The sequence below is a fragment of the Osmerus mordax genome, chromosome 4 (genome assembly GCF_038355195.1).
Source record: "Osmerus mordax isolate fOsmMor3 chromosome 4, fOsmMor3.pri, whole genome shotgun sequence".
Classification (NCBI taxonomy): domain Eukaryota; kingdom Metazoa; phylum Chordata; class Actinopteri; order Osmeriformes; family Osmeridae; genus Osmerus; species Osmerus mordax.
The window spans coordinates 2,887,564-2,915,031 of record NC_090053.1 but is presented as its reverse complement, the minus strand read 5'-3'; the positions used below and the strand labels follow the sequence as shown (position 1 = coordinate 2,915,031).

At 51.2% G+C, this 27,468-nt stretch overlaps 1 protein-coding gene across 1 annotated transcript in view; it reads right to left on the bottom strand.

Annotated features, from left to right (window-relative positions):
• The window catches only part of LOC136941568 (SLIT-ROBO Rho GTPase-activating protein 1-like), a 34,379-nt gene extending 7,499 nt beyond the window's left edge, over window positions 1-26,880 (bottom strand). Inside the window, 4 exon segments of the mRNA XM_067234107.1 lie at window positions 1,672-1,781; window positions 1,784-1,833; window positions 7,125-7,320; window positions 26,292-26,880. Coding sequence (XP_067090208.1) covers window positions 1,672-1,781; window positions 1,784-1,833; window positions 7,125-7,320; window positions 26,292-26,358 — 423 coding nt within the window. The 5' untranslated portion in view covers window positions 26,359-26,880.
• Window positions 26,881-27,468: the final 588 nt, after the last annotated feature.

Below are 27,468 nucleotides of genomic sequence, written 5' to 3'. Positions count from 1 at the left end.
TGAATCAATTTAATGTTGTTTTTTTTCCTGTTAGGTATCCACCACCATCTGTAAGTGAACCACACTTACAGATGGGGGGGGGGCTCATGCTGCTCTCCACATCAATCACAACCCAACCAAAAAGTACAGGACAAGCACGCCCTGGAGGACAGTGGCCCTCGTTGACGAAATGAACGTACGACAGGAAACAGGGCCATTTCCACGCGGCCATTTCCCACACGAAGCTTGGCATTCATCAACCTGGATGTGAGCGGAGCCCTGCGATCACAGCTCGCGTGTAGTCTCAACTCGTGTGTGCGCAATGTTTGGAGTCGGCGCTGACTTGTGGTGAGAGCATCTCAGAGCCTCTGGTAAAAATAACCCAAACACAAAGACATGAGGGACAAACGCAGTTGTGACTGCAGAGCTGGGAACCAGGCAAGACCTCACATGACAGCCCCGACTGCTGAGAGACAGAGGTCTTAACTGCTTAGCCGCGGCCTAGCAGTCTTCCAGATGACTAAGCAGGCAGCGTTAAGGGTGTTCAGACCCAGGACTGTGATGGTGACGGACACTGCAGATGTTTACTGAGTGCTCCTTTTACCTGGTTAATGTTGTTGTTCAAGTCTAATGACCTCGGCTGAGATCAAACACCTCTGGAAGGTTCTAATTAGTGTGTGTGTGTGTGTGTGTGGGGGGGGGGGGGGGTTGAAAGTGTCCTGTGAACAATGACATCCCCCCCTCCCTCCCCCCTACCCCCCATGAAAACAGTTTGTCCTTGTAAAACGTCACCTGGAGCTTGGAGGGGATATCACGTACGCATGCAAACAGACACACTACACTCACACACACACAAAGCGGACCTAACTAGCACTGATTACTGCAAGCTGGGGCCTGTTCAAAGCCAAACCCAACACTGTAATTGGAGGAGAAGAGCTGTGATGCTTCTTCTTTGTGAGAGGAATGCGAGAATGTGGAGAAGAGAAGAGGGGCTTGACATCTGGCCTCATTAGCAGAGCAGGAGCTACAAGCCCTGGCAGGGGAGGGGCTGCCACCACTTCCTGTCTGTGTGGTTCCGTGGGGGCTGCAGACCACATGAAACCCTCGCCGTCATCATCAGGACTCGTCTATTCATTACACCGTGAAAATGGTCTCTGCTGGTCTGATCAGCCAGTCACATCTGCACAGCCTACAGCGAGGAGCGAGAGAGAGAGAGAGAGAGAGAGAGAGAGAGAGAGAGAGAGAGAGAGAGAGAGAGAGAGAGAGAGAGAGAGAGAGAGAGAGAGAGAGAGAGAGAGAGAGAGAGAGAGAGAGAGAGAGAGAGAGAGAGAGAGAGAGAGAAGAGAGAGAGAGAGAGAGAGAGAGAGAGAGAGAGACAAGGTAGAGAGAGGAAAGAAAAAGAGAGAAGTAAAAAAAAAAAGGACAGAGAGGAAAGAGAGAAAGAGAGAGACAGAGAGAGGAAAGAGAGAAAGAGAGAGAGTGCAGGCCTAGCTTGTAATTTGGACCTGTGGTCTAATCCTGTGACTCGGTCCCCAGCGGCTGGGGGGCAGGTTTAAATCCCTCTGCTACAGTCTACTGATGGGAGGGGCTGAGCAACGGTAGAGGGCCCCCAATGAGCCTTGCATGTGACCTCTGACCTCTGGCGTAGGTTACTGCTGAGGAGGGTCAAGGGTCACCTTCCTGAGGCCTCACCTTCTTGAGCAAGCGCGTGGAGTCCTCGCTGATCTGCATGAACCTCATGATGACGTTGTTGAGGTAGATGTCGCTGAGCGTGGCGTGGTCCTTGCTCTCCCTCCTCACCTGTTCAGGAGCAGGTACCAGCAGTTCACTGGGGACAGCAGATTCTGGTCCTTTCTGTGGGGAGACATGGAGAGGAGGCTTGGTCAGGGAGGAGGCTGCTGTTGGACTGCCAACGTGGTTCTGTGTGTGTGTGTGTGTGAGAGCTTACAGTGTGCACCCCACCCCCCTTCTCATAGAGCAGAAAGTTGTGAGACTTCCTAAAGTGGATCAGCTTCTTAACAACAGCAGTGTTACTACCTCCCTGCCCTCCCCTGGTGATAAGTGCCCTATATATTCTTAATGTCGGTCTCTTTCGAGCACTCGCTATAGCTATACGTGTGTTGTGTCTGTGTAAGTGTGTGTGTGTGTGTGTGTGTGTGTGTGTGTGTGTGTGGCACAGTGCAAGCCAGACTGGTAGGTCTAATCAGTGACGGTTCTGGGACATTGCATTAGATAATGTTCTGAGCCAACCTGACTTCTAGCAACTAGGGAGAAGTCTTCACAGCGCCCAGGAAGCCAAGGAAACTATCCCAGACTAAAGTTCCCTTTTAGCTTGTTACACTTAGACTTCTACTTAGTTGTAGAACTTAGGGAGGTGGAGGAGGGCTGCCAGATAGCTCAGGCCTTGATCTCATTGTCCAGTTCTACCTTTGAGTACAGTTTATGTATGTACGGTTTGAAACAGTAGAGATGGGGACTTGGAGAGAGAGAGAGAGAGAGAGAGAGAGAGAGAGAGAGAGAGAGAGATAGAGAGAGAGACAGAGAGAGATAGAGAGCAGAGAGAGATAGAGAGACAGAGAGCCAGTGAGGAAGAAAGTTAGTTGCGAGCCCTGGTTATGGGTTCAGGTGGTCAGGGGTCAGTCAACAGGAACCATATGGAGCCCTCCTCTGCTTTCCTCTCTGAGAGCCACACAGTCTGCAGAACTATTCAAAAGGACAGTGGAACTGTGGAGGCCTTCACTGCCAAAGACCAAACCCTTAACTTCAGCAGCACACCAACAAGCTCCCCCAGAGTAGGAAAGAAACGACAGCTTTTCTTCATGTTCTTTACTTGATGAATAGCAAACCAACCCTTCTGTGTGCCTGGTATCCCTTTGTGGGCCAACTCGATAACAGGAAACAAGCTGCGTATGGCAAGACAGGACAGAGTCTGGGCCGACTGGACAACATCCTAAACTGACACACACAATTTCTCACAAATATGAAAGGGATTTAATAATACAATTTAGCTAGAGCTCACTGGTGTATGGAGGCCACTTGTACCGAAGCGGGGGTACGTCATCACACACACACACACACGGAGTGATGTATGGGGGGCCACTTGTACCAGAGTAGTCAGGAACAAACAGTTATGGCTGCAGAACTGCTGGACAGGATCACACACACATACCTGGTGTTTGTGATTGCTTCTTCCCTGTATGATTACGGAAGAGCAGTGAGTCTGAGTAGCACTAGTGTGCGTGTGTCTGTGTCTGTGTGTCTGTGTGTGTCTGTGTGTGGCAGCAGAGTTAAAGAACTGGGCCACCAAAACCCTCTAGGAAACTGGTTGTGGTTGTGATACCTGCCTGTTCTGCCTAGCTCCCCTCTACTCCAGCCCGACTCAGAGAAGCACAGCAAGGTTCTATGCACTGACCCAATTCACCAGAGAACACACACCCCACACACACACACTCTATATCCAAGTATCGCATGAAAACACAACAAAGAGTGGGGAAAGTATTAAGAGACGCCACAATTTAGACCACCACATTCTTTCACAGAGCCCTGAAATCCACCACCGTGACCCCAAAACAATGAGGACTTTACAATAACATAGTCTATGTGACAGCACAGAGATGGACAGCCGATAGCATAGCATGCTAGCTCCAGCTGGATGGAAACAGTGGAGCCACACAAGCCCTCCAATAAATCAATGCGGAGTACAAGAGGCCAGTGTTCTGGGGAGGGAGGGAGGGAGGGAGGGAGGGAGGGAGGGAGGGAGGGAGGGAGGGAGGAGGGAGGGAGGGAGGGAGGGAGGGAGGGGAGGGAGGGAGGGAGGGAGGGAGGGAGGGGAGGGAGGGAGGGATATGACAGAGTGCTGGGTAGTGAGAGGGAGAGATATGACAGAGTGCTGGGTAGCGAGGGAGAGGTCTGACAGAGTGCTGGGTAGTGAGGGAGAGGTCTGACAGAGTGCTGGGTAGTGAGGGAGAGGTCTGACAGAGTGCTGGGTAGTGAGGGAGAGGTCTGACAGAGTGCTGGGTAGCGAGGGAGAGGTCTGACAGAGTGCTGGGTAGTGAGGGAGAGATATGACAGAGTGAGGGTAGCGAGGGAGAGATATGACAGAGTGCTGGGTAGTAAGGGAGAGGTCTGACAGAGTGCTGGGTAGCGAGGGAGAGGTCTGACAGAGTGCTGGTTAGCGAGGGAGAGGTCTGACACGGACCATGGCAGCAAATTGACCCCTGGGAGTCTGCTAGCCTCCATAATAGCAGGAAACTCTCACCATGTCATCATTTCCTGTCCCGTGCAGGAAGTAGGTCAGATGGGGGGACAGAGACAGGTAGAGTAACATGAGTTTACTCTCTCTCTCCCCCCCCCACTAAGTTCATCAGGGTCAGTATCAAACAATCGCCTCCACCATGAAGAACTGACAATGAAGCAGAATGTCCTGCTCAATGTGCTGTCTTCATACAGGGGCTTATCTGCTGCACTCTCACAGACAAGGACACTGATACCATCTTTCATTAATAAGCCTCTTTGTATGCGTATGTGTCTGTGTGTGTGTGTGTGTGAGAGAGTATCTGTGTGTGTGTGTGTGTGTGTGTGTGTGTGTGTGTGTGTGAGAGTATCTGTGTGTGTGTGTGTGTGTCTGTGTGTGTGTGTGTGTGTGTTTTTACGGCCATCTCAGAGTGGGTGGTGGAGCTGTACTGTTAGAGGAGCTACAGCAGAGAGAATGAAAGGCCTTAGAGAGCCGACTGGCACAGCGAGGAAAACACAACCACTTCCTGTCATGCTTGTTAGGAGGTCTGAAGACAGAACAACAGACTCATTACAGGCCATCTGCATTCCATTGAACGCACTGGTGGAAGAAAAAAATAGTTCTGGAGCCTTGACGACAAGTGGGGGAGGGGGGGGGGGGGGGGCTTGAAACTACGCAGAGTTGATCAGGTTTGGAAGAGTCGGAGAGTCGGGTACCAGCTCAAATCAGGATCAGAAATGTTCTGTGTAAAGGACCTCAGCGTGCTAGGACAGACGGCTGTTTCGGAGGCATGAGGCCTAATCAGGAAGCTAAACACTGTATTCCAGATAGAACACATCCAGTCCCCTCTGTCTCTCTGGGGGTTAGAGTTGGCCTTGTCCCCCTCTGTCTCTCTGGGGGTTAGAGTTGGCCTTGTCCCCCTCTGTCTCTCTGGGGGTTAGAGTTGGCCTTGTCCCCCTCTCTCTCTCTGGGGGTTAGAGTTGGCCTTGTCCCCCTCTCTCTCTCTGGGGGTTAGAGTTGGCCTTGTCCCCCTCTCTCTCTCTGGGGGTTAGAGTTGGCCTTGTCCCCCTCTCTCTCTCTGGGGGTTAGAGTTGGCCTTGTCCGTGTTTGAATAACACACACTTCTACCTCTGCTCCCTTTCTGTTCTCTGCTCCTTCCATGTGGCCCTCCCTAAACAAACACTGAATACTCCCCTGTTTGTTCTGCTAACAGCCACAGCTACAGAACACAACAGGACAGGCCTGGCTGGCTGGTTGACTGGCTGGCTGACTGACTGGTTGACAGACTCCAGAGTTAGTGTTAATGCTCCGTCAGTTCTTTCCCCTTCGGGCCGGCAGAGCCAGGCCCAGCTCCACACACTAACAGCCAGACAGGAGCTCGTCTCCTACCCTGGCACCAGCCAATCAGAGGGAGCTCGTCTCCTACCCTGGCTCCAGCCAATCAGAGGGAGCGCTTCTCCTACCCTGGCACCAGCCAATCAGAGGGAGCTCGTCTGCTACCCTGGCACCAGCCAATCAGAGGGAGCTCTTCTGCTACCCTGGCACCAGCCAATCAGAGGGAGCTCGTCTCCTACCCTGGCTCCAGCCAATCAGAGGGAGCTCGTCTCCTACCCTGGCTCCAGCCAATCAGAGGGAGCGCTTCTCCTACCCTCGAACCAGCCGGCCCCAAGGAAAACAACACAGAGAATGTTGAGGGCACAGAAGCCCCTCTGTGCAGGGCCTGTTTACAGCAGGAACATGAGCCACATGGTTCCCGGCCCACGGAAGACCTCTCCCCGTTACTCACACGGCTCACGTTCACGGAGCGGAGGCATATGCGGCTGCCCGCTCCGCTCATGTTTACCCTGAGAGTTAACCCACCAGAATCGGAGTCACGCCATTCAAACCGCAGAATGCCCATGATGGAGCCCCTTTAGTCCCCGCATGCTTGTACCAGTCACACACAGACACATGCGTGAATGAACGGGGGAGGAGGAGGAGGAGGAGGGGAAGAGGAGGAGGAGGAGGAGGAGAAGAGGAGGAGGAGGTGAAGAGGAGGAGGAGAAGAGGAGGCACCATCGCACACTGCAGCAACAGGTTGGATCTCATTCCGTGTGGTCAGCTGTGAGTTTCTCTCTCGCGTGCTGAGTCAGATCCCTACCCATATGGTTCTGCTCCAGAAGATCACGTCAAACATCACCGGCTTTTACACCCATTCCTACAATTTAGAGTAAAGCATTGTGGGAGGAACGGTTCCCCTCGCACGAAGACCCAAACTGCCATAATTCCCCTGTAGCTGGATATCCAAGCAGGGTTTTGAAGGGTGGGCAGGTGACAGACAGGAAGGGGAAGGTCTGTAACTGAACCAGAACTGATCCCCAGAGGGGCTGGGCTGGAACAATGACACATTATTCAGGATAGAAAGATGAGAGGGAAACAGCCATATTGAATATTTATCGCCCCAGGATCTCGTAAAATGTGCCTTTATAATATATTGAATTTAAATAATTAATGCTCATACGTTCATATATCAAGAATGCATACATTATATGTAATCAAGAGCTGAGACGTTATAGGAGAGAGGAGGAGATGTTAAGATAGAAGAGGAGAGGCTGGGAGGAGGCTGGGAGGAGAGGAGAAGAGAGGCTGGGAGGAGAGGAGAAAAGAGGCTGGGAGGAGAGGAGAGGCTGGGAGGAGAGGAGAAGAGAGGCTGGGAGGAGAGGAGAAGAGAGGCTGGGAGGAGAGGAGAAGAGAGGCTGGGAGGAGAGGAGAGGCTGGGAGAAGAGGAGAAGAGAGGCTGGGAGAAGAGGAGAAGAGAGGCTGGGAGGAGAGGAGAGAGGAGGAACACTGAACCACAACACTGTCCGAGCAAACTACAAGAACATACAAAGAACAATGAGTCAATCAAACACACATCACACCATCTCCTTACTTGTACTGTTGGTGATCCTTGGTGCTGCGGGTCTTAGCCATGAAGCGCTCAGCCAGCTTCTCCAGGTTTCTGGAATATTCCATCTCGATCTCAGACTTCTTCCTGAAGAAGTCCTGCAGGTCCTGGAGCAGCTGGACCCTCATGTCCGTCTGCTGGTCCAGACATTTCTGCTGCTCCACCAGCTGGGCTCGGATCTCTGAGGGGAGAGCACAGGGGTCAGAGGTCAAAGGAACTGGTAGCCAATCACTTAGCAGGAAAAATCGTTTGGCAGGTTATGAGGCAAGCGGTGGGTCAGATATATGGTTTATTGTAACCACAGCCACTGTGGATTTGGACAGGTCAGAACAAGGTACCAATCGGATAGCACTGGAACATATTATGTAATTCAACCCCTTAAGTAAAGCAATCCCCTAAGGTAGTGAGATTCAGAAGCCTCTCTAATAAGGATTTTTGTGGTGAGGGATGTTCAGGTTTGTTAAGAGAGGAGTGGAATAGGATAGCTGGTCTCAGAGGTGTCGTAAAGACACAGACAAGCACACACACACACACACACACACACACACACACACACATCAGGGAAGAAGGCAGTTACGTGTAAACAGGCTGTTTAAAGTGGCACACACACACACCATACTCCCTGGGGTGAGGAATCTCACCTGTCATAGAGAGAGGTTCACTAGGCATCACACACACACACACGACTACAGCTTTCCCACTTCGCTTCTCTTAGAAGATTAGGCCCTCCTATACACACACACACACACACAACTCTCTTCTTTCCTCCGGCGAGTGTGTTGTGGATGTCTCCTAAAGGAAGCTTCCGGCAGGGCTGGAAGTCTCCACCAGGGGAGGAGAGTGGAGAAGCGTAAAGAAGTGATGTAAACACACACAGTGCCGGAGCAGGGGAGGCCAGCAAACCGCTCCCAGCTGAAGACAGTCTGCTTGGCTAAAGACCAGGCTGCTGACTCACTACCTGAAAGGGAGGGTACCCCATGTTAGGTGGCACACCCCTGAACACAGCAGGGCCCTGGGCATGTGTAGAACTGGTCTGGAGGTCTGAATGAGGGGGTCTGGAGGTCTGAATGAGGGAAGGCTGCTGTGTCAGTGTTAGGGCAGTCAGTCAGCATCAGACTGACTTCAAACACACTTGCGTTGCACACATACACCCAGCATTAACACACAAGCCCTAGACTAGCCTACCTCACAGACACACACACACACACAGCTGAAACTTGCACCGCCTGCCTCAACAGCCTATGCTGCTGGAGTTGAGTCACTAAGAACTTAGATCGAGAGACAGGTAAACTCGACTGAACTCTGGTCCTTACGGCTCATCAGGCTGTCACACTATTTATCAACAAAAGGAGCAGAGCCTCACTCAATCTGCTTTTTCAAAGAGCTCTTCCACAAACACACGCCAGAAGGATCCGTGGCTCATTTGATGCCCATAAATATGCCACTAGGTCTAGCTGATCAATGATCAATCGAGTGCTTACTCATGGAAATGTCTCCAGCTTTGAGATCCTGTGTGTGTTTGTTGTGTGTGTGTGTGTGTGTGTGTGTGTGTGTGTGCGCGCACACTAGTGGAATTACCCAGTGGTCCATATCCATTAATCAGTATTAAAGTGTCCCCAGTCTTGATAAATAAATGAGCAAAGTGGTTTCTATTAGCGAGACTTGATTAGGCCTTCTCCCTGCCAAGACTTTCAAAGAAGAGCACCTCTCACTGTTTCGCCTCAAAGGGATCTCAACCATTAAGGGATGAGACAGACTAACTCTGTATAGGGTTCCGTTTTTTGCCCATTGTCTAATCTAATTGGCAGAGTGAGTTGATTAAGTTTGTATTAGTCAAGCAATGGGAGATCAAACCCAGACATGAGTTGATGATGTGGCGTTTCCTGTGAGAATTCTCGTTTCCAATGCAAGCTCATGGAACTTTTAAATTCACAGAATCAATTTTCATGGAAAGTTGCAACCCAGAGCCATGTCGAGTCTCTGTAAGTGTCTTTACGTGGCTCTGCTGCGGCCCATTGGTTGGTGGGGTGCCGGGGGTCTAAATTCGAGCCCGGCTGTATGAAGCTTGGAATAGCATTCTTGCATATACTTCTTTGTTGTTCTAGGTGTGTCATGCTGGCTTGTTTCGTTGTGACTGGCTACATACTGATGTTGCTCATCCCTGAATGAACGCATCAAATATGGTTTGCTTCTCTTGCTAGACTTATTCGCCTGACTCGCGTCGACAGCTATCCCACTCTCTGCCTTGCGGGGCCTGTCTTTGGAAATGAATGAGAGGCGGAATGTTGGCGTTTACACAACAACGTTTTCAACAAAAAACTGAAAACATTTTATGCGGTTTGGCGGTTCGTTTACACGACATGGCGTGTTGGGCCAAGAAAACGCAAACATTTGAAAACGACACCGCTATCGTCTCCGTGTAAACATACAGAAACGTCGATTCGTTAAACGATGATTTCGTATTAGGGGTTCGCTCTATAGGCATGCGCGCGAGTACTTCAAAACAACTCCAGAGACATTTAAAACTACAATCCGCTCTGTTGAAGAACGCTTGGATGGGTGGAGATGAAGGTCGCCATCGGAGGAAAGGATAGGGCGCTGTGGGGCATGGTGAAGATGGCAGTAAGAGGGTGGAGGTTTTTTTTTTTTTTTTTTTTGGGGGGGGGGCGGGGGGGGGGGGGGGGGGGGGGGGGGGGGGAGACGACATCAAAGGTCTCTGTGATCCACTTCAAACACAGAGGAGATGGAAGCACCTGTGCACTGCTGGGAACTGACATAACCAGGACCTGAAACAAGTCAAGGGTTCTGGCAGGTGGCTGGAACAAACACCAGCTCTCCCTCTTTCTCTCACATCCCTCCTTCCCTGCCTCCTTCCCTCTCTCTCCCTTCTCACTCTCTCACTCAGCGGCATGCAAACTGGAGGGGGGAGGGAGGTTGCATACATTGGCATGTACACTGGGGGACAAGGACAATGGCCGAGAGGCCTGAGGTCTTTGTGGCATTCAGTTTGAACCATAGCCCTTTTGTTCTGTCCTGGTCCTATTCAAGCCACCCTTTGAAGAGCACACAACAAATGCTTCCCATATCCCCTATTCATGAAGGCAAAAATGTCCAAACTGTTGCAAACTGTGAGTTGCTTTTGATGGCCGGGCCCTGTGTGTCTGCTATGCTTGGACAAGGTTGTTGTGTCAGCAGATCTGGATCGTGACCCACAGCGGTGACCCTCTGAGCACAGCTTGGACACTGTCACAGAAACTCTCTACAACTAGGATAGAGGCTGTTCACATTGTTATAAGTCTAACTCAGTCAAATATCTCCCCTGGCCTCCTCCTCCTCCTCTCTTCCTCCGCGACATTGCATATCCTTGGTTCCCTGAGCGATACCAGTGTTTCCCCCATGTTTACAGTTTAAGGGGGGGGGGGGAGAGATAAGATAAAAAACATAAGGCCATTTAGTTTGTTTAATAAAAGAGCAAGCTATAGACCTGTTTTATAGGAAAGGTAACCTTAAATCACTTATTTTTTAGTGATTGGGCGCTATATATATTTTTTTTTTAAACTTGACCTTCTGCGGGGGGGGGGGGGGAATTGGCCCCCCCCAGGGGGGTTGAACAGCCCTGGTCTGGAGGTTTCTCTCCAGGTTAGCTTGAAAACAGCTCAGCCTAGTACAGCATGCCCTACATAGCAGCTGGCAGAGATGGACTAGGAGGAGGAAGGAAACTGCAGGACCCATGCAGGACTCATTTTCTAACTGTAAAAGCTGAGATCTCTCTCTCGATTATCTCGCAAACCGGGCACTGTGTATCCAGTGTTTCCCCTACCATTATATTAGGGGGGCCGGGGCGCCCTAATATAGCCCTGCTCCAGCACACATGATTCAAATGAATGGGTTGTTATCAAGTTCTGTGGGAGCCGGGTAATGACCATTGATTTGAATCAGGTGTGCTGGAGCAGAGAAACATCTAAAACATGCAGGACAGGGGCTCTCGAGGACCAGGATTGAACACCCCTGCTCCAGACCCATTACCACCATCAGCATCCCCTGAGGTAGCCCCAGATACAGTGCCCATGGGGGGGGGTACTCAACAGCCAAGCACAGGGCTTTTTTGGGGGGGGGTTGGATGGGGTGTGCTTCCTGTAGAGGGAAATGGTGAGGGGGTAAACAGCTTCAGAAGGTAAACTGGCACATCGTTTTCACGTGACGGAGTGTGTGTTTGTGTGTGAGTGTGGGGGGGTTATGGTGTTACAGCACAGCACCATGACATCAGCAAGGGAATAGTGAACCATTCATGGTCTTGGATGTCAGCCTCTATCTTGGGTCAGTCTTACACACACGCCCACACACACACACACACACGCACACATGTTGTTTGAGTGAGTCACCATCATTAGCTCATGATGTCACAGAGCAGTAGTGGGTCGGTGCTGCTCGCTACTGGAGACGCCAGCCTCTTCCAGGATGACATCACCGTGGGAGATACGCTAGGCTACAGTCTCACACTGGCATCCTGGTACCTTAGCTAGCAAACTAGTGTCCTCATGGCCTTCCACATTGGTACCTTAGCTAGAGAACTAGTGTCCCCATAGCTTCATACATTGGTACCTTAGTGTCCCCACAGCATTGGAATGTCAGTGAGAGAGCCAAGAACATTGACTTGTTGGCTGGAACTGCCCTGGTCCCAGGGCCCCTATCCAAACCAAGCAGACAACATAGGCCAGAGACACTAACCAACAGGCCTTTATATCTAGTGTGAAAACATTGGCACCATGACACTGGAATTATGCTCGGCACAATTTGCATGCTTTTGAACTGACATGAACTGTTTAAACAGGCTTCAGTCCATGTAGAGTTTCAGAGGTGGTCTGCCTGTGTGTGTGTGTGTGTGTGTGTGTGCATGCGTGTGTGTGCATGTGTGTGTGTGTGTGGGGGGGGTTTGTTTGTTGCTGCAGCCATATCACTGTCCCCAGAGAGCAGAGGCCTGTGCACTACTATTATTCTGTCACTGCCTCCTATTGCGCACGCACACACACTCTACACACAGGAACACACACACACACACACACAGCAACACACACACAGACAGGGACACATCTGTACGCACACATACAGAACACATGCTGTTCTGTGATCACCTCTGGTTCCTTTGTTCCCCCGCCCTGCAGGATCGTGTGGTCTGCTGATGCCTTAGTGTCTAGCTCCTTCCTGCTCACAGACTCTCCAGGGCTTTCACACCAGAACACCACCCCCGGCCGGGTCAACGCTGCCTCCCGGAATCAAGCGCTCCGCCACCATAGCCCAAGACGACCACATTAGCTGGTGGCTCATTATTGTCTAACTGCTACATGTTTGACAGATGAATGCTCTCTCTTCTGTGATATGAGAGACGCCAAGCCTGTTCAGCATAGTCATTATTTTAATGTCTAATCGCAAGCAATCACTGCAAACTAATAACCCACCATTGCTGGTAGCTCATCTCTGCCAACTAGCCACGGTCGCTAGGGCAACTGCCCAACATGATACAACTCCTGCTCCAGGCTCAGGGGTGTGTGTAATGTTGTGTGGGGGTGTGGGGTGTGTGTGTGGGGGGTTCATCCATCACCACGCTGTGCTACGGTGGCCTGTAAGGGGCATCCGGCAGGGCCAAGCCAAACAGCAGAGGGCTGCTTTAGAGGCTAGCTGGTGGGAGAAATGAGCAGCCACACTGTTGATTCAGGTGCAGGGTCATATCCAGCACTACTACTGGCTTTGGACACAACAGCCTGTGTTCTGGCTCCTCAACTCGTCCAGGTTTCTCTCTGTGTGTGTGTGTGTGTGTGTGTGTGTGTGTGCATACGCGTGAGAAAGAGAGCGAGAGACAGAGGGGGGGAGGGAGGGAGGGAGGGAAGGTGACAGTGATGAGAAAAAGATTCTTCAGAAACTCTATACAGCTATAACTCCCCTCTAGACAGTTTCTTGCTGAATCAGGCTGTTTGGGAAATAACATCTCGGCATATCTCAGATATACCAACCGCCCCCCCCCGCCCCCCCCTCCTTTCCACAGTTGAAAAATGACACTGAGCCAAACATCTAGGCTCCCATTGTACTTGTTGTTTGGGAATAGCATTGATGGAAAGGCGTTTGAGGGGATAAAGCTCATGTGTCTGCCCAGACCACCTGGTCCCCTCCTCAGCTAGCTTGCCCCAGGCCCGGCCTGCCCTGACAGGCCCACGCTCCCACAGTTAGGACCTTTTATTTAGGTAAAACTCTCTGTGTTTGAGGTAGCAGAGCTGAAGCCACAAATCTGTACGAAAGGGTAACATCTAAAACAGCTCCTGGTGACATAAGACATTCCTGGAACTTCCAGCGGGATCCGACAGAGAGAGGGGTGACGTGTTCACTTCGAGCCCCTCTGGAGAGCTGTCTGCTGGGCCTTGTCAGCAGACAGACTGGGGTCTGGGGGCCAGCGGAGGGTTGCTACCGTCCCCTGCCCACCTAGACCAAAAGCGAGGGTGGAGGCCGGGGGTCACTGGCAGCATGATCCAGGAGAGGCAGGCAGGGAGGTGGGGCTGGGGCACAGGCCGAAATGACAGCACGACCCCTGGTTACCGTGGCTCCATGGAAACAAGGAGACAGGGAGGATGTAGGAGAGGGGCTGAGGTGATGATGACGTGAAGAGAGTGTGTGTGTGTGTGTGTATCCAGTCGAGTTCCAATAAGCAGTTTTCTGATGTAGGTCTGTCATGTCAGCTCTGCGTGCAAGCTCCTACCAGGACAGAAATCCCAGCATGCAGCTCAATAATCACTCTGTCACTGCTGCAGTCAGGTCGTTTAATATTACTGACAGCAAACCAGCAGGCAAGCTGAGACACAGAACTCCCAATAACTCCCCCCACCTTCCCTCCCCTCCCCTCCCCTTCCCCCTTCTTTCCTCCCTCCCTTTGTCCCTTCTCTCTAACCAATCACAGCCATTGTGAATGTGTCCACCTGGACTGACAATAACAGCAGAAAATTCTGCTTGTTTTCATCCCTCCTTACGACTCGTGAGATTATCGTCAGATCAAAGGCATGTTTAGAGGAGCAAATATTTATGTTGGGGAGATGACGTTCTTAGGAAAATAAAAACTGCTAGCCAACTACCTACCATCCAATATCTGTATCAGTAATCAGGACCTCCAGACACAAGCATACAGAGCTCTACTGTCTCGCTCTGATGCAGTCCCCCCCCACGCCGCCAGGTAGACCGTCTCCTCAGGACCCCCCAGGACACGTCTGGAAGTCCACAACCTCTTTCTTTTATGAATCCTCAACATCAGCTGACTGGTCCTCACATGAGTTGAGGATCTTTGAAGCCGTTTTTCTTTGGTAGCGCCGGTCTCCGTGGCAACCGGGGGTGGGGTGGGTGGGTTACTCCACCTCTGAGGTTATTATGGGGTATGATACGTGATACAAAAGCTGTCCGCAAGGTGAGCTGATAGACAGAAAGATATCCGTGTTGGTGGTACAGTTGTAACAGTCGTGGATGCTACATCCTCTGAAGTAACAGTATTTTGTGTCAACCTTCGTCTCAAAGATGTGCCACTTGAGCTTCTTATCTGCCTGAAATGTCGTCTTGACTGTCTGAGCTCACTGCATGTGTGCGCCAGAGAGACAGGCCAGACCAGTCAACATTAGGCAGGGGAGGGAAGTCCATTAATCCGGGGAACTTCAGACGAGAGCAAATACTAGAGTAAAACCACATGGGAAACATTTCCCATTCCTCCATGATTTGTACCATATCCCCAAAGCAGCGAAGAAAAACAACGTGTTCCACTCATGTGTTTTCCTTCTCATTCCTTACCACCCCTCCATCTCTCCCTCCCTTCTCCCCTCCCTCCATCTCTGCTCCCTCCCTATATCTCTCCCCTCTCTGCTCCCTCCCTCCATCTCTCCCCTCCCTTCATCTCGCCCCTCTCTGCTCCCTCCCTCCATCGCTCCCCTCCCTTCTCCATCTCTCCCCTCTCTGTTCCCTCCCTCCATCGCTCCCCTCCATTCTCCCCTCCCTCCATCTCTCCCCTCTCTGCTCCCTCGCGTTCCCCCTCCAGCTCTGGCCCACATGAAACAGACCCTCTCAGGAAGTGTGGTTTCAGGTCTTTGATTGAGCTCAGTCAAACAGCAGGGTCAACCAGAGGAGGAACACTGGACCTATTCAAGACCTGCAGCTAGCTAGACCTGCAGCTAGCTAGACCTGCAGCTCCCTAGACCTGCAGCTAGTTAGACCTGCAGCTAGCTAGACCTGCAGCTTGCTAGACCTGCAGCTACCTAGGCCTGCAGCTACAAAGGCCTGCAGCTACAAAGGCCTGCAGCTCATGAGAATCCCAGCAAAGTTCAGTCTGGACGAGATGTCTCTGAGAGGCGAGGAGAGAGGGAGCAGGTCAGTGTGGATGAGAGAGAGAGGGGGGTGAGGGAGCAGGTCAGTGTGGATGAGAGAGAGAGAGAGAGAGAGAGAGAGAGAGAGAGAGAGAGAGAGAGCAGGTCAGTGTGGATGAGAGAGAGAGGGGGGTGAGGGAGCAGGTCAGTGTGGATGAGAGAGAGAGAGAGAGAGAGAGAGAGAGAGAGAGAGAGCAGGTCAGTGTGGATGAGAGAGAGAGGGGGGTGAGGGAGCAGGTCAGTGTGGATGAGAGAGAGAGAGAGAGAGAGAGAGAGAGAGAGAGAGGAGAGAGAGAGAGAGAGAGACGAGAGAGAGAGAGAGGAGTGAGGGAGCAGGTCAGTGTGGATGAGAGAAGGTCTTATCTCCAAAGGAGCAGCTGCTGGTCAGAGAGAACTAGCACAGCTGGAGACACACACCTATACAGCTATACACCTATACACACACATACACACACACACCAGCGTGTACTAAAAAGCTTGTCGTACTGACATCGTAAGTCACGGACAAAGCAAAGACTCGCACACAAACCTAAATTATTTTCCTCGTCTAAAAGGCAATATTGATTACAGTGGAAATGCTTTTACATAAGCTAACACTGTGTCCTTGTCTACAGGGTGAATATAGGATCTATGCATGTTTGTTGGTTGCTTTGTGTGTTTGTCAATAGAGGCTCAGTCTCATTGTACAATTACCATCATAATCCATTTAACAGCCCCATAGCCAATCGGATTATTGGGATTGTCAGCGCCTGATGTGACCCTCGAGTTTTGCTGTAGTACAGAGAGATGGGACACACACAGACACACGCTGAGACACGACAGCAGAGAAAGGAGAGACAGGGCGAGGGAGAGAGGGAGAGAACAGGAAATTGAGAGAGAGAGAGCTTCCAAGACAGACAGCAGCAACAGGCAGGATCCACAGACCACACACTGTGTCGCTCCTTCTCTTTGTAGCGGAGTGCTTCTCATCACATCTGACAACACGCTAACAGAGATGGGAAGGGGGGGGGGGGGGCGGGATCCTATTCCTTGCCCTCAACCCCGCCCCAGTGTGGTAAGGACTGGGACTGCCCGGTCCAGGACAGGGTGAGCCTGAGACCAGGCGGGTCTGAGGAGGGCTGTGCTCTCCCAGGTGTTAACCCTCCGCACAACGTGAGACAGCAGCGATGTAAAGGACAGTCAGGACTGTCAGGACAGGCAGGACTGTCAGGACAGTCAGACAGGCAGGACTGTCAGGACAGTCAGGACAGGCAGGACAGGCAGGACTGTCAGGACAGGCAGGACAGTCAGGACAGTCAGGACTGTCAGGACTGTCAGGACTGTCAGGACTGTCAGGACTGTCAGGACAGGCAGGACTGTCAGGACTGTCAGGACTGTCAGGACAGGCAGGACTGTCAGGACACGGAGGAGAAGGAACAGGAGAGGGGGGCCCAGGTGGCTCAAGCACACCAGGGGTCATGAGAAGCTTTCCCTCATTCACCCAGCCAAAGCAGACAGGTGAGAGTGAATGTCCGTTTATTCTACCACAGAACTCTATTGAACCTATTAAGCTCTCCATTCGAGTTAATCCATCTGTATGAATCAAAGATTTGAAAGCAGGTCTAAAAGAAGTCTGGATTTTTTGGGTGTAAGGTTGTAGGAGGGAGAAAGGGAGAGAGGCGAGGGGGGGAGGGGGGAGAAGGTGCAGTAGGATATCGCCTTACAGACTCTCTCCTCCTGTGTGTCTCCACACGACAGAAAAAAACAGGACTGGCGCTATTCTATGGTGCAGATGCCCATTTGGCCATCAGTCACACAGAGTGTGTGTGTGTAGTGTGTGTGCGTGTACGTGTATACCTCAGACCTCTCCTCTCCAAGAGGCCGCGCTAGGCCAGGTGACCATACATCACCCCCCGCTCTGACACGCCATTAAAAAGAACAAATCACAGGACCCCTGTGGAGAAAGGGGCAGCCTCCACACTGCCTCATTAAAAAGGAAGATAAATGACGACAACATCGCTGCCCCTGTCTACAAGCATCTGAGTAAACAAACACACGCACAGACACACACCCATAAAGAAAAAGACCTGACAGAGGACCAGTGTTAACAAGTGTATGCAACAGAGCAGCATTCATCGAGTCAGCCACGTCGCTACAACACAAATTGGCACTTTAGCCTTGCATTCCATTTCCTCGATTTTCTTCATTATTCTTCACGTTGGCTTTCAATCGTGAAAAGCAAATGACGAGCGGAACTTTCTCAACCTCAACGTGTCTGTCATCTGGCCTGAGTGGGAAAGCTCTCCCAGATACCCGTGTGATTGCGCCCCTGGTTCTGCCGTTAAAGAGTTTGTCTGCTTCCAAAAAAGAACATTTCCAGGTTAGTGCTCAATTTCCAGGTCTCTCCAGCAGCCTTCATCAGACGCAGGAAGTCTCCCCCCTCTGTTCTCCTGCCAGCCCTGATCCCTGGGTCTGAGAGAGAACACTATTCTAGTATAGGACAGTCTTCCATCGGCTCTTTCTAGGCCACAAGCCTTAACCCAGAAACCTACCTTTGAAGCGCCGCTACAGTACCTTTCTCTCTTAGTACTTGTTTTATTTATTTATTTAACCTTTATTTAACCAGGCAAGTCACAGTACACAGTGACAGAACTGTGTTCTGGGACTGAACACAATACACAACGCTCCACACATCCCCCTAGCCCCCAAAAAACACTTGCGACGCCCAGGAGAAGAAACCTTGTGACCAGTAATTCTAAAGAACTGCATTGCATCACCTGGATCATGTGACACTGCATGCTGGCATCCCTGACTACCCTGTATAGTTCTACCATGACATCATCAAAAAAGGCCAGATGGAACGGTGAGATATAAAAGGTATCTGGTGTCTTCTGAAGCAGCCCTGAGCTTTACTGTGTTCCTGGCTGTGTCTGTGTGTATATGAAGACATGTACGTGAGAGAGGCTTGTTCCTTCAATTATGTAACGAGGAAGTCATTACCTAACCTCGTGTGAAGGTTTCAAGTGCTGAATTATTCAGCAGCAAAGCTGAAGGCCATTCACTGACACAACAAGCTCCGTCTACCAGGAAATCACCTGGTACACAAACACACACACACACACAAACACACGGGGGGGGGGGGAGGGTGTATGAGGCCGTATGGTCAGCGAGTAGAGGTCAAGGGTCATGGTGGGGGTGGAGGAGAGTGGACAGAAGAGGACAAAGGCCAGCGCTCTGCACGTCCTGACTGGAGAGGGAGAGAGGGAGACATGTCAGCTGTAGGTGTGTCTACCTAGTTCAGCTTAAGGCATGTTGACTGGATCCAGATCCATCCATGGTCCATATCCTACAGGGCAGGAGGCTCACCCAATGGAATAGAAGAACTGCTATTTCAGGTTTAGCTGTAGTAGTAGTCACCATTTACTTCTGAAGCTGTTGTGGGGAAAGGGCATCTTCCAACGTACATTTGATTGCACGTAGGCTTACTCTCCAACACCAGATCTAGTCAGAGTGTCTGTGAATGAGTTCAGCCTCGTTTTGGAGCATCATTGAGACCTGATTACAGAGGACTCCTGCTTCTCCACAGCCCCCAAAATAGCATGAAGAGAGGGAGGGGGGGGGCGGAGGGGGGGGGGGGAGAGCAGAGACTTTGAATCACAGATGACCAAAGGAGGGCTTTGCCTCTGACTAACCGCTTCTCCATATGTAACCGCTTGCAAGGGACACAGTGTGTGTGTGTGTGTGTGTGTGTGTGTGTGTGTGTGTGTGCGTGTGTGCGTGTGAGAGGAGTGGGGGTGGAATATGGCACACAGATCTCTATCTGTGACCGGGTCTTATTTCCGTAGTCTGCTATGCACACACACATCCGTCCGGGTCTGGAAGCTTAGCCCTGTGTCTCGCTTCCAGGGAAGGGGAGCCGGTGGGTGGGGTGGGGGGGAGGCTGGTGGGGGAGGGGGGGCAGCAGCACAGCTCAGAGCCAGACTGAGACAAGGCCTGGGCAGGGAACGACAGGAGACCACAGCAGCACGACCGCTGGAGAAACTAGGACACCAGTAAAGCAGCCAGAGAGGCAGGGCCTGCATGAGACGCTGGTGATGAGACAGCATTGTGTGCTGGGATAAAGGACAGGCAGCTCCTTGGCTCCAAGCTATAATCAATCAGGCTTAGCAGACACAAAGGAGACCTGACCTTTGGCTGACATCTCCATGACCACTGTTTTTTTTTTTTAAGACATGCCTCTTCCCAGTCCCAGCCCCAGCCTTAGTCCCCAGCCCCACACTTAGGTCCAGCTCCAGTATCAGCCTCAGCTCTAGTTCAGCTCTAGTTCAGCTGTAGTTCCAGCTCAGCTCTAGTTCAGCTCTAGTTCCAGCTCTAGTTCCAGCTCTAGTCCAGGCCCATCCAAGCTCAAGGCAGCGTTGACAGTGTGCTAGTTTCAACCAGTCTAACCCCCCCTCAGGCAGAGCTGCTGCCTGAGGGGGGGGGGGGGGGGGGGGGGGGGGGGGGCAGTGGGCTCCCCATCCTCCTCAGGTCAGGAGGTCAACATGGGATAAAGATGGAGAGAGGGAAGGGGGGAGTGGATGAGGTCAAAAGGATCAGAAGATAAACCCCCTCTCCATCGCTGAGGAGGAAGGGGGAGGAGGACCGGGGAGGGGAGGGGAGGTCAAGCGAGTGAGAGGTTAGGGGAGGGTGGAGATCCAGGAGCAGTCCAGGGTAACGGAGGCTGGTGAAACTACAGGACTGGGCTGTCGTCTACAGGGTAAACATGTGGGACAGTAGTGCGTATTCCCTACACCATGGTGGATAGTGAAAGGGGATGGAGACAGACAGCGAGCAGGCGGTGGGTGTGAACACTGTAATCATTTAGCATTCTCAGCAAACTCATCGGTGGTCGGCTGGAGGCCCCTGGGAGCTCAGGGCTCAGGGCCGGTGGACTCCAGGGCTCAGGGCCGGTGGGGCTCCAGGGCTCAGGGCCGGTGGCTCCAGGGCTCAGGGCCGGTGGGCTGATGAAGGCACATGTGGCCAGACTCGTCAGCATGATAAAACACGGCTCTGCTGTCCTCTCTCTCAAACACTGGGGGTGGTTCTGAGGGGCATTAGTCTGGGGGTGGTTCAGAGGGGCATTAGTCTGGGGGTGGTTCAGAGGGGCATTAGTCTGGGGGTGGTTCAGAGGGGCATTAGTCTGGGGGTGGTTCAGAGGGGCATCAGTCTGGGGGTGGTTCAGAGGGGGCATTAGTCTCGGGGTGGTTCAGAGGGGCATTAGTCTGAGGGTGGTTCAGAGGGGCATCAGTCTGTGTGGGGGCAGGAGGGGTGAGGGGGAGAGAGAGAGAGGCCGGGCCCTAGAGGGCTGGGGGGCAAGCGGCAGACAGACTTTCCAGGCAGTCAACACAATTCACCACATAGCAGGAACAGAAACGCCTGTGTCTTTTTCACTCTTAGTCTTGAGTGATAAAGAAGGTCGACGAGTGGTTGGAAATAGAACGAAGTTAACTAAAGCAGTGATTATTGAGAAGGAAGGTGGGGGTGGTTACTGACAGAGAAGGTAGAGGAGTGGTTGGGGCGTGAGCAAAGTGAATCCTCCTAGTTTAAGGCTGAGAGGATCTGTGTCTCCTCATGGTGACAGCCACTTAGGTAAGGCTCTGAACACATCAATAATGCACCAGATGACTTTGTGACCTGATGGTTGACATGCTTGGATAATCAAGTTCATTAACCAACCAGAGGGAGAGGAGAGGAGGGGAGAGGAGAGGAGGAGAGGAGGGGAGAGGAGGGGAGAGGAGGGGAGAGGAGGGGAGAGAGGGGGAGGGGAGGGGAGGGGAGGGGAGGGAGGGGAGGGGAGGGGAGGGAAGGGGAGGGGAGGGGAGGGGAGGGAGGGGAGGGGAGGGGAGGGAGGGGAGGGGAGGGGAGGGGAGGGAGGGGAGGGGAGGGGAGGGGAGGGGAGGGGAGGGGAGGGGGAGGGGGAGGGGAGGGGAGGGGAGGGAGGGGAGAGGAGGGGAGAGGAGAGGAGGGGAGAGGAGGGGATAGCAGTTACCTGAGCAGTCAGAGCAGAGCTGAGTGGGGCAGCAACAGCTTGTGGACAGATTGCCATGGGTCAGTCAGTCTTTATTTATAGTAGGCAGGAAGCCAAAGTGGCAGATGTCACATTGTTTTATGCAAATGGTGGAAATAAGAAAGGAGGGGGGGGTGACTTCTAGGATGTTTACATATCTTGAAAAGCTCTCCTCACCACAAAACACACAAACAGCTTAGAGCTAACCTCCACCACATGAAACGGTCTCCCCACACTGAAAAAAAATCAAATGAGTCACCTAATAATGATGGATTGGCATTTATCTAAAGCGACATTCACAGGGGGATTCAAACCATCAACCTCTTGATCTGCAGTCAGATGCTCTGACACTGAGCTGTATCCAGAGAGCTGTTCTTCTCCTCCCTGCTCTGATCTCACCCACCTGCACCATTCCCCTCACACACCCTGCCTCAGATACACACACACACACACACACACACACACACACCCTACCTCAGCCATCGAACACACAGTCCCTCTCTATCTGTTTCCCTGCATGTCTGTCTGTGTCAGACAATCTGTCTGTGTCTGCCTGTCTCTATACTTCTGTCTCCATGTCTGCAGTAGGTCAGAGAAATCAGGATGCCGAAACCACGGATGACACCCCTCCCCCTCCCCCGTCTCTCCTCATCCTCTGCCTCTCTCCCTCAGGTCCCAATTTCAGATCTCAAATAAGAGCTTATAACAGGACACTCCTGCTCCTCACATGTTCCTCTACACCCCCCCTCCCCTACCCACGAGTCCTCTCAGTTCCCCTCAAACACGCTGCCTTCATGCCTCAGTCGCCCCCCGACTCTCCCAGTGCTTGCGGGGTGGGGATGGTAAAACAGCAAACAGGTTAGGCGCGAGGTTTAGATAAGACCTTTTTATCGAGCCGAATTCAGTCTGTCAGTATCAGTTACAGCCGAGACAATAGCTGTGGTTTCCCCCACTCTCCTCAGACCCCCCTCTGACACAGGGCCACTTGAGTTCTCCTCCCATTGTTTGGTCCGGGGAGCGTCCAGGCCTGGTGGGGGGCCGGGGATGGCGTTGGGGGTTTATCCACGGGGAGGGGCCGGTGTGCTGGGGGGGTCCTGGGGGCCTTTGTGGCAGGAGAGAAAGGCTCAGAGGGGGCGGGGGGCCCGTTCCAGAACTTGGCTGAGTTTATTAAACAGCAGAGAGGGCGAGTAGCTACAGATGGTGCCGTCAATAACTCCCCACGCCCCGACACACACACACACACACCCTGACACACACACACAGCCATACCACAGACAGACGACACAGGCAGGCAAGGTGACAAACTCTGCAGTAAAAGTAGAGGGAGGCAGATGGTAGTGTGTGAGCCTCTCTCTGTGGTTCTGAGTCTGTATGTGTGTGTGTGTGTGTGTGTATGTATGTATGTGTGAGGCAAAGGCAGAGAGTGTTTGTGAGGCGGAAAGAGAGTGTGTGAGTGTGATGCGGACAGTGTGTGGGTATGAGGAGGAGAGTGTGTGAGTGCGTGCGTGCTGCAACAGGTACGAGGTGTGAGATTTCGATCAGGTCCTAAGGCGGTGACCTTGGTGAACACCGGGGCTTCACACAATCAGGCAGAGCTGGTTCCTGCAGGAGACTCCGAGACTGAGCGCATCAAGCAACTCGTCATGTCACAGTCGGGGCACACCTTCTTAGCAGGGCGGGCTATTTAAACAGGACATCGCTGCTCTCTGCGTTGCTTAGTGCGACACAGGATGCTCACTGTTTCAATCCTGCTGCCTCCGCCTCCCCCGGCCTCCGGCCTTGGTTCTGTGTTCTCGTAGGGGGAATGCGTCGCTGCTCTCTGCTCGGATGTCTAGACAGTGTCTCCGTTCGGTGCGGCAGGGATCCGCTGCGAGCACAACCATTGTGCCAAATCATGTATTGTATCGTGTGTAATAAAATATCAAGTAATCACTACTACTGAGTCCTCCGGCCTGAACCAAGGAGAGGAGCAGAATATATGTCCCATTATTAGTCTATGTGACAGATCAGTGAAAGTCAATACCACCACAATAAACCATGTAGGCTGGGATTGCATATCTCTTCACTGTTTCTTCTCATTAGCATGGAAGCTGTTGTCCTCAGTGAAGCCCCAAAAAATAGACACTGCTCTTTTCTCTTAAGAAACCAAAAAAGAAACACATTGGCTGGTAAATTAGGCCTAGCAGTAAAAAAAAAAGACAAAAACGAAAAACTAATTATACCTTGGAAACTGATGGAAGCCTGGTATGAGAATGATTCATCTTTACTTAATTGACGTTACAGCTGGGGCATGTGACTCAATAAAGAGCAAGTTGTAGGATCACATGAAAACACAGTACCACACGTCACATGACAACATCATCTGTACCATCATCAGTCTCTGCTAGTGTGAGGCTGTACCAGTCTCTGGTTGTGTGTGTGTGGGTGTGTGAGTACATATGTGTGTGTGTGTGTGTGTGTGTGTGTGCATGGTGGTATGTGTGTGTGTGTGTGTGTGAATGTGGGGGTTTATGTGAATGTTTGTGTGTAAGGGGCAGGAAGATGGGGGTGCTTCCCTGGGGGTAACCTTAGCGACTGCAGTGTCCGGAGCACCTGTCAACAGCTCGTGGAAACCATGGCGACGGGCTGATGACCTCAGGTCACCCAATGCATCCCAGCGCCTGACATCAAACCAGCCCTGCCCAGCAGACTGCAGGAGCAAGCTCCCTCTCTGGACAGAGCGCCACGGGAGCAGTGACATGTGGACAACGTTGTTTTGAGGTGCCTTCTAGATTGTCTAGATGCTAAAACTATCCACAAACAACTGGAAGGCAAAAATAGTGTTTTCCTTTTACTCCTCACCCATTGATACTCTTCTGTTTACCTGACATTTGACGATAATAAAACACGCTTAAACTCATACTCGACAAAACACACACACACACAGAAAAAATAAAAGAAGATTTTAGAAGCCTGATGCTTGTTAAGCTGTAGGCTGTTTTGCAGCCTTTGTTAAGACGTGCTTTCTTCTTAACCTTGAATAAGCAGAATCAGAGTTTGATACCATTTAAATGCAGTGAAAAGGCTTCCCCTGGAAGATGCTTAAGCAGCGAGTGTCATGTGAATGACAGACTAGGCAGAGGACGGTGCCAGGCGACCGAGGAAGAATGTCAAGCTGCAGAAGAATGACGGGGGATTTAAATACTTCCAAACTATTGACTGGAATAATCGTCATTCGCTTGAGAGGCTGGAAGAGTCAGACAGACCCAGCAAGGCTGTCAGGAGAGAGAGAGACAGAGAGAAAGAGAGGGGTGGGAGAGAGAGAGAGAGGTAGGGGAGAGAGAGAGAGAGAGAGAGAGAGAGAGAGAGAGAGAGAGAGAGAGAGAGAGAGAGGGGGGGGGGGGGGGAGGGAGAGGGGGGAGAGAGATGGGGAGGGGGGGGGGAGAGATCTATCTTTGCTCAAGAATAATGGATGACTGTAGGCATTCAAATGATCGTAGAGCTACAGTCAGGGAACAAACGGGAGGATTCGAAATTCAAAGAAGAGACTACATTGTCAGTTACCGTGCCATGCAAATATTTAAAAATGCCAAGCCAAGTTCAGCCCCTTTTTTGATGGCCTGTAAAGCCAACCACTGCAGACAGACTGCTCATGTCTACATCTACTCATATATATTGGCTACTGGAATGCTTTTCTTGTTCTCCATTGTATCAGCATGTTATTATTACCCCATTTGGCTGGCTGTGCATGACACGCAGCAGGCATGCCCCCCCCCCCCCCCCCCCCCCCCCCCCCCCATGACGCGGCATCACCCGTCTATTACGGGCTGAAATACCTTGGTCATCACAGGACAGGGGGAGGGGCGGCACATTCCTGCCAAATGAGAGTTGCAACTCAAGTACACACAATCTAGTAATTCCCCAAGCAGCGGTGGCTGCCCCCTCCTCCTCCTCATCCCAAACTTCTGCCCCCAGGATTGGAAGTTTGGTATGGAGTCGTGAATATATTAGATTCCATATTATGATATTCCTCCTGCTTGCTAACAGCGCTCGAGCACACACTTCCCTGGCTGGAGGCCAATCCCCATGGTTACCTAGGAGCAGCAACGGTCTCTTCCCCTATGCTCCGTGTCGGGAGGATCGACACTCGACGTTAGACGTTCTTCAAGGGTTTGAAAGGTTGCGGGTAGAATAACATTTACATTAATCTACCTGCCGTTCTAATTCTAGAAGTTTTATCTAAACCGGAATGTCAGTCCTTTCCCATGTTATGGACCAGCCGTCCAACTCCGCAGCTAAAAAAAAAGTGTCTATTCAAATCAGTTCTTGCAGCAGGATTTCAGCAACCGAGGTTACTGTTGCTACCGCCAACTGTGAGCGCAGAGCTTATACACACACACACACACACACACACACACACACACTAGTACTTTAAATAACATCTAAACGGGGGGAACGCAGGACGAGAGATAGCTACAGACAGCACTACAGTTCAATTGAGCTCAAAATCATTAAGTAGAAGGGAAAGGGCTCAACCACACAGGACTCAGGGGGATAAGCAGCCATGAAGGTTGATGAAATAATTTACTGCAAACATCAAGGGTACATTTACAATTCATCGACCAACAAAGTCTTTAAAATATCGTAGGCTACTTTTCCATGCTTCATTGTAAGAAATACCTATAGCAATAATGCTGAAATGATTGATAATGTCAAGACCACGCATAAGATGCAATGTTACATAAAATCATATTCATAACTCACCTTTAACTTGACTTTCATACTCGGCTATGATTTCTTTATCCTTTTTGAACTTCGGTGTATTCGACATTTTCAGACTGATTCAGTGTGGGTCGGTGTCTGTAAACTTTAGTCAACAATTGGTTCACGCCTTGAACATCCACTGCATCACACGGGTCGTGTTCCACAAAACCAAATAAAGCCCAGGCAGAATATCGGAAACTAGCCAACACGAGATAACTTTCAAATTTGAGACAATTGTCTCCCTTTCTCTACAAAATGACTCGAATAGTACAAGTTTAGTCCATTGTCCTACGTCCACGCGTTTGAGGTCGGTGTGGAATCTTGATGTCAATGGAAAATGATAGACGTTGGCTGCGCCGCGGCAAGAAGAGCGGAGATGTCGAGCGGGCGCAACAGCATAGCCTTTCGATAGCCAAATCAAAACTCACACTGCGTAGACCTATGTAATTTTTAAAGCAGGTCTTGCACAGATCGCGCCATTCTCGTTGAGGGAGTAGTCGATAGACTTGGCATAACAAGAGTATCCTATGGTTGCTGACTGGTCTCCTTTCAGCGACTTCCCTCGCTCTCTAGTTTCCACACTCCTACCTCGTTGCTTCCCAGCCAGCTTAGGCCAACTGCAGAGCACGCAGCTGCCGGAGTCTCACTCCCTGCCTGGAAGTGAAGAGGGAGGGATCAAGAAAGGCTCATACTGTACATAGCGGAAACAGGACAGGCATTGACAATTTTCAAACCAGTTTTTCATTATTCCCAGGATAGTATTTCGGGATTTTTGGGGTTGGATTGTTTTTGTCTAGCATGTTGTCTATGGTGGTTTTTAATATAGAGAAATTGCAGGATGTGTCCCTATTGTCTCTAAGTTTATTTTCACGATTTAGAAAACGAATTACTTCGACTGAGGAGCAGAAGAACCACTGAGGAAGCTTAAATAAATGGTTATTGAACTTTTTGATCCATTCAGAAACGTGCATCAGATTGGTGCCAAGTCTCTTCTCATGGATAATGCTTTCTCTTTTTCATTTCAAATGGCTTTCAAACACTGACTTCAGGCGTTTCTTAAAAAGAAAAAAATACATTACCTTTGAAACAGCATTTAGCCACAAGGCCATGGTGGTTGCAGTCTCTTGTCTCCATCTAGTGGTCTGACTTATATAATGTGTATTCTGTATGCCAGTGT